The sequence below is a fragment of the Lolium rigidum genome, unplaced genomic scaffold (genome assembly GCF_022539505.1).
Source record: "Lolium rigidum isolate FL_2022 unplaced genomic scaffold, APGP_CSIRO_Lrig_0.1 contig_66536_1, whole genome shotgun sequence".
In the NCBI taxonomy this organism is placed as follows: domain Eukaryota; kingdom Viridiplantae; phylum Streptophyta; class Magnoliopsida; order Poales; family Poaceae; genus Lolium; species Lolium rigidum.
Genome location: NW_025901297.1, coordinates 28,660 through 35,575, shown reverse-complemented (window position 1 = coordinate 35,575; position 6,916 = coordinate 28,660). Strand labels below are relative to the sequence as shown.

Sequence of the window (6,916 nt, the reverse complement as noted above, 5' to 3'; positions counted from 1 at the left end):
GTGGTTGTACGATAGGTGGATTGATGGCAAAGGAAAAGAAGGCAGGCCAGGCTGAAGGAGGAGGTTCGGATCCAAATATAACCTTACATGATGTGTCTTTGTGAAAATGAAAATGAAAAATATACTATGACAAATACAAAAATGTATTAAGCTATCGAGCGGGGACAGAACACTTAGAGGGTTACCCGTAAACAAGAAACACTTAGGTGATTTTTAAGGTGTAAAATAGACTAGCGTTTGTTTTCGAATTAAATACGAATTTGTAAAAATCAATTGATGTAGAGTTTGAGTCTTGCAACTAATTTTCAATCGACTGGGAACTAGTTAGTTCTTAGTCAGTGACACCATCGAATCTCAGTTGCAATCCATGCTGCAACTCACTATTAGCATGTATTACAAAGCAAATCTGATGATGAAAAGTCCTAATTGCAACCTAATTTGTAACTCAATAAATCTTACTTAACCTAACTTGCAACTTAAATGCATGAAACAAAGCTGACGGTGTAGAACTCGACAAAGAACTAAGAACTAGCAAAACCAAAATAAGAAAGTTGCAGTTATGTGTGATTCAGTAAACTATACACGGAACTGGAAACATTGATATATCACCGACACGGACTCCTCTGGAGGATCAGATGAGAGCATGCATGGCCAAGCCAGAGGACAGAGCCTAGCAAACGTCCTAAAGTTGATGCATGAACTAAAGAACTAAAGAACAATCCTACCGTGTTGATCGAGCCATGCATTCATTAAAATTCATGTCATCAAATAATGAGATTGCATAGATGCTATTGCGCGTGCTCTCCTAAAGATGAGGAATATAATTTAACAATCCAGGATCGGCTTTCCTCCCAATTTCCCAAGCTATAGTTGGAAAAGTCAAAAGTACTATAGGCTACCCATGCATAGCCATAGCTTCCCCACCGCTGCACAGCCCATGCATGCAACCATGCTTAGTTTAGTTTGCACTCAAGTACTGCTGTTGCCATCGTGCTCCACTTCACACCACACTGCAACCAGATATTGGTAATACTACTATTGTTGTACTGAGCAACTTGGTTTAGACATCACATCACATTTAACGACGATCTTAATGATCATCGGCGCCGCTTGTTTGGATGCAGTATGTTTCGACTGGATCCCCTTCCGATTCCAAAGGACAGGACGGGTGGAATTTTGAGTCAAATGAATTTTTGAGTCAAATGAATACCCTAATTCCTATGGGCGATGTCCGCTTCCGTTCAACATCAACAACCTTCCGCTCCCCTATCTATTTATACCTTGCACTGCCTTCACTCCTACACCACCTTCCTCACTCGCTCGCGCACCCCTCTCCTTCGGTCCCTCACAATAGGCCTCTCTCTCTCTCTCTCTCTCTCTCTCTCTCTCTCTCTCTCTCTCTCTCTCTCTCTCTCTCTCATCAAACGCATTTAGACCGGCGAGCTTCACAGTGACCACGCACGCACGTGCCCATGGCGGCCAGCCCGGTGGTGTGGGTGAACGGGCCGATCGTCGTGGGTGCAGGGCCGGCAGGGCTGTCGGTGGCGGCGTGCCTGCGGGAGCGAGGCGTGCCGTCGGTGGTCCTCGACCGTGCCGACTGCGTGGCGTCGCTGTGGCAATACGGCACTTACGACCAAGGTTTTGGATTTCGTCCGGAAAATTTGAATTTCGTCCGAATTTCGCCCATTTCGGTCAGGGCCGGTAAAATAAATTTCCAGACGAAATCTACTGGATTTTGAGGATTTTTTCTGAATTTTTCTAAAAACTCAATCATTTTTCAAAAACTTTCAAGAAATTCAAATTTTGGACCAATTTTGGTCGAATTCCCTTAGCAGATTCAAATTTTGTTTCTCTATTTTCGTCCGAGATTTGACCGAGAAATACTGAAATGGGCGAATTTCGTCCATCTCGGTCAGGGCCGGTAAATTTCTGAAAACGAAATCCAAATCCTTGCTTACGACCGCCTCCGCCTCCACCTCCCCAGGCACTTCTGCGAGCTGCCGGGGATGCCTTTCCCTGACAGCTACCCGGAGTACCCTACCAAGAGACAGTTCGTTTCCTACCTCGAGGCCTACGCCGCGCACTTCGGCGTCCACCCGCGGTTCAACACGTCTGTCACGTCGGCGCGGTACGACGACGACGCCGGGCTGTGGCGGGTGCACGCCGAGAACGGGGGGGTCGTTACTGAGTACATAGGCCGGTGGCTCGTCGTGGCCACTGGCGAGAACGCGGAGCACGTCCTGCCGGAGATCGACGGCATTAAGGACTTCTGCGGCCGGGTGTCGCACGTTTCAGAGTACAAGTCAGGCGCTCCGTACAGCGGCAAGCACGTGATCGTCGTCGGCTGCGGCAACTCCGGCATGGAAGTCTGCCTTGACCTATGCGACCACAATGCCCTCCCCGCCATGGTCGCCAGGGACTCGGTGAGCATGCACTCTAGCTTAGCGTATGTGCATGTCCATGTATACATGTAACATGCATGCAACTCTGACGATGTTTTGTCGACAAGAAGGTCCACGTCCTGCCGCGGGAGATTCTGGGCGTTGCGACGTTCTCGGTGGCTGTCTTCCTCCGCCGGTTCCTGCCGCTGTGGCTGGTGGACAGGACCCTAGTTCTCCTCTCGTGGCTGCTCCTCGGCAACCTCGAGAAGCTCGGGATTAGGAGGCCGTCCAGGGGGCCACTGGAGCTCAAGAACACCAGGGGCAGGACTCCAGTGCTAGATATCGGCGCGCTTGCAAGGATCCGGTCCGGCGACATTCAGGTTGTACCGGGGATCAGGAGGTTTTTCTGTGATGGCGCGGAGCTCGTTGATGGACGCCGCGTCACGGCTGACGCTGTGATAATGGCTACCGGCTACCACAGCAACGTCCCACAATGGCTCAAGGTGTGCATGCACAAGTTAATTTATTGTACTTACAATTAATAGTAGGTGTGCCTTTCTCCTTCAGTTGAAGTTCAGACATTTAGTATCACTCACCATTTAAACTGATTTTTTTTTTAAAAAAATCGCTAGCTGAATTCGAAAGCTAAAAGAGGACAAAGAAAGGTGTCATCTACAGAAAAACGATTCCAAAAAGGTTTGTAGTGATGCCTAACAAAGTACCGCTTTCTAATGCTAATTTGACAGTTAAAAAGATAACGGTAGGTACGTACTATAAGTGTGCTCTGATAGTTGCTGACTTGATTATTGTTTCCCATGGTTAGGGATGTGACTTCTTCACCCAAGAAGGGTACCCAAGGGTGCCATTCCCTGATGGTTGGAAGGGACAGTCAGGCCTCTACTCTGTTGGATTCACAAGGAGAGGCCTCTCTGGTGTCTCCTTAGATGCTGTCAAGGTTGCACAAGACATTGCCATGGCATGGAACAACCAAACTGCCACAACATGCTAGGACTTAACCCTGAGCAACCAGCTAACTTCATATATCTTGTAGTTTATATTGGTCAATAAAACTTTGATAAAATATGGCACTCACCAAGCTGGAAAATCGCTGTACCAAGAATTGTTCACACCCCAACTTGAGACGTGGTTCCAGGTTCTGGACAAACTGTGGCGAAGCTTCAAGATTCAGGGCATAGATTATTAAACATTTCGTGAGGACAGATACAGTGCAAACAAGTAATACAACACAATTTTGTTGTACCCATGGGCCTCTTTTATGTACAGAATGGTAATGTAGTATACCGTGTACATCTAACGGTTGGAAGAGAATACAGAGTTTGACATTCATGTGTACTAAATTCAAGTTTATGTATATGGATGGGTAACAATAATCAGATCCAGTTTGACACGATTTCCTATTAGGTTTCATTAAGCCAAGTCTTAATCAAGAATTAATTTATTAATATGCGGTTTTTATGTCATTTATTTTTCAAAAGGAGGTTAAACCCCGGCATCTACATCAAATTGTTACGCAGGTCATTTTTTTAATTAAAATTGATGCAAAACAATGAGGCTAGTCAGAGTAGGCTGCTGCGTTTTATTGGACACTGCATCAACTTGATGTTACGGTTGGATTTTGCATGGTGACTTGCGAGAGAGGTGTATAAGGAGACCCCATTTGGTTTTGTGCATTAGAGAAACTGCATGAATTGTACATTGACTGAAGGAAACTCTCAATGGTTTGAAATGTTTAGACAAGTTGTATGAAACATAAGGTATGGAAAAATGTACTGATGAACATACTGTGCTCTATAAGTACTTCAAACAATATATCATTGTCACCGGATATACATATCCACCCTATGTTAGAAATAGTGTTTGAGTCGGTTGTTTAGACTCGTATTTATTCAGGACTTCTCCCTATCCCTCTCGATGTACTTCTATATAAACCAAGACAGAAATACAATCTCGGTTATCCGAGTAGAATCAAACCTACCTGATCTTTTACATGGTATCAGGCCGGCCTCTTCGCCGACGAAACTGATCTCCGAAACCCTACGATCCATCCTCTATCTCGCCGCCGCCCCGATCGTCTTTGGTCGTCGTCTCCATGGCGTCGCCCTCGTCGTCCCAGTCCATCAATCTGGGACAGCTGCCGTCCGACAAACTGACGTGCACCAACTACACAGGGTGGCGAGCCCAAGTCCTTCCGCCGATCCGGGGTGCTCGCCTCTTCGGTCTCCTTGATGGCAGCGATGCTGCTCCGCCAGAGATGCTTGAAGTCGCGCCCACCGACAAGGAAGCTACGGATCAAACACCCAAGAAAATCAACAACCCGGCCTATGACTCGTGGATATCACGGGATCAGATTGTGCTCGGGTATCTCCTTCAGTCGATTGGATCTGAGGTTCTGCCTCACGTTCAGAGAATCGAGACCGCCGCCAACACCAAGGCGGTTGAGGAGATGTTTGCCTCGCAGTGTCAGACCGAAGTCACGAACTTGCGGATCGAACTGGCAAACACCAAGAAATTACAGATGTCTACTGATGCGTTCCTCACCAAGATACAACGCATCGTCGATGCCCTTGCTGCTGATGGCGAGCCCATCCGCACCAGGAAGCACATCTCCTTCATCCTGGCAGGCCTCGGAGCGCCCTACAATGCGCTGGTTGCCGCCCTTGGCGCGGTCCCCATGCCGCTCACGCTCCCCTCGCTCTATGCCCAGCTTCGGGCTTATGACCAATGCCAGGAGCTGCTCGGTGGTCCTGCTGCCTCCGATTTTGAGACTTCCGCTAACTACACGCAACGTGGCGGACGCGGACGCTACAACAACCGGTCTCGCGGTGACCGCGGTGACTACGATCGCCGTGACGCGCGCAGGGAGGATAGGCGAGACGATCGTCGTGATGATCGACAGCCGCGTCAAGGACGCGGTGGCGGGCGTGCACCTCCTGGCGGGGGTCGTGGCCGTGGACGTGGAAGGCGTCGCACTACGCCATGGGTTAAGACCACCTGCCAAATCTGCAACAAAGAGGGTCATGCCGCCAAAGACTGATGGTGGCGTTTTCAGGATGATGATGACGACTCCGATGACAAGGAAGCTCATATCGCCTCCTATGGTGTGGACACCAACTGGTACCAGGACAGCGGTGCCACTCATCATATCACCAGCGAACTCAACAACATGACAGTCCGGGACAAGTATCGTGGCACTGATAGGGTCAACACCGCCGGTGGTCATGGTATGCCTATTTCACATGTTGGTCATTCAATTGTTCGTACCCCTGCACAAAATTTTCATCTTAACAATGTTCTACATGTTCCACATGCATCGAAAAATCTTTTGTCTGTCCATCGGTTTACCCTTGACAATCGTGTGTTCATTGAGTTTCACCCCTTCTTCTTTTTGATCAAGGATCAGGTCACGTGGAGAATTCTTCATAGAGGGCGTTGTGTGGGTGGGCTTTACCCACTCATATCTTCATTGATGTCTTCCTCATCCTCCAAGCATGCATGTGTTGCCGCCAAGCCCTCACAAGCAAGGTGGCACAGTCGTCTAGGGCATCCATATCTAGTCATAGTTAGACAGATTGTTAGCAAGAATAAACTTCACATTGTTAAGGAGTCTAGTTTAGAGTCAGTGTGTGATTCGTGTCAGCAAGCTAAAAGTCATCAATTGCCATATCCTATATCCACAAGTGTATCCACTGCTCCCCTTCAGTTAGTTTTCTCTGATGTATGGGGTCCTGCGCCTACCTCCGTGGGTCGCCATGATTACTATGTAAGCTTCATTGATGATTATAGCAAGTTTACATGGATTTATTTGCTTAAGAAAAAATCTGATGCCTATTCTGCCTTTGTTAACTTTCAAAAGCTTGTTGAACGCAAACTTAACACCAAGATCCTTACTGTTCAGTCAGATTGGGGTGGAGAATATGAGAAGTTAAATTCTCTTTTTCAATCCCAAGGCATCTCACACCATGTCTCTTGTCCTCATGCACATCAACAAAACGGTGATGCCGAAAGAAAGCATCGTCACATTGTTGAAGTTGGTCTAGCTCTTCTTGCTCATGCACATATGCCCTTAAAATTTTGGGATGAAGCCTTTCTCACTGCCACCTATCTCATCAATATGCTGCCTAGCAAAGTCATTAACAATGACACGCCTGTTCATCGCATCTTAGGAACAAAGCCAGACTACAAGTCCCTTCGTGTGTTTGGCTGTGCTTGTTGGCCCAACTTGCATCCCTACAATAAACGCAAGCTCGCTTTTCGTTCTACACAATGTGTCTTCCTTGGTTATATTCCTCGCCATAAAGGGGTTAAATGTCTTGAGGTTTACACAGGCCGTGTCTATATTTCCAGAGATGTTGTCTTTGACGAGGCAGTCTTCCCTTTTCAGAATATGCATCCAAATAATTTTGAGCATGGGAACGCTTCAATTGATGATCTACATGATGATAATAATCATACTGCTAATCCTGGTTCCAATGTTCCTTTTGATGCTCCACAGATTACTACAGGTCCAAATTCGG

At 47.3% G+C, this 6,916-nt stretch overlaps 1 protein-coding gene across 1 annotated transcript; it reads left to right on the top strand.

The window, feature by feature from the left end:
• The first annotated feature begins 1,472 nt into the window (after positions 1-1,472).
• Positions 1,473-3,564, top strand: LOC124682047 (probable indole-3-pyruvate monooxygenase YUCCA9). The gene is made up of 4 exons (XM_047216807.1): positions 1,473-1,626; positions 1,954-2,423; positions 2,513-2,884; positions 3,205-3,564. The coding sequence occupies exons 1-4, from the start codon at positions 1,473-1,475 to the stop codon at positions 3,388-3,390; spliced, it is 1,182 nt and encodes a 393-aa protein (XP_047072763.1). The 3' UTR covers positions 3,391-3,564.
• Positions 3,565-6,916: the final 3,352 nt, after the last annotated feature.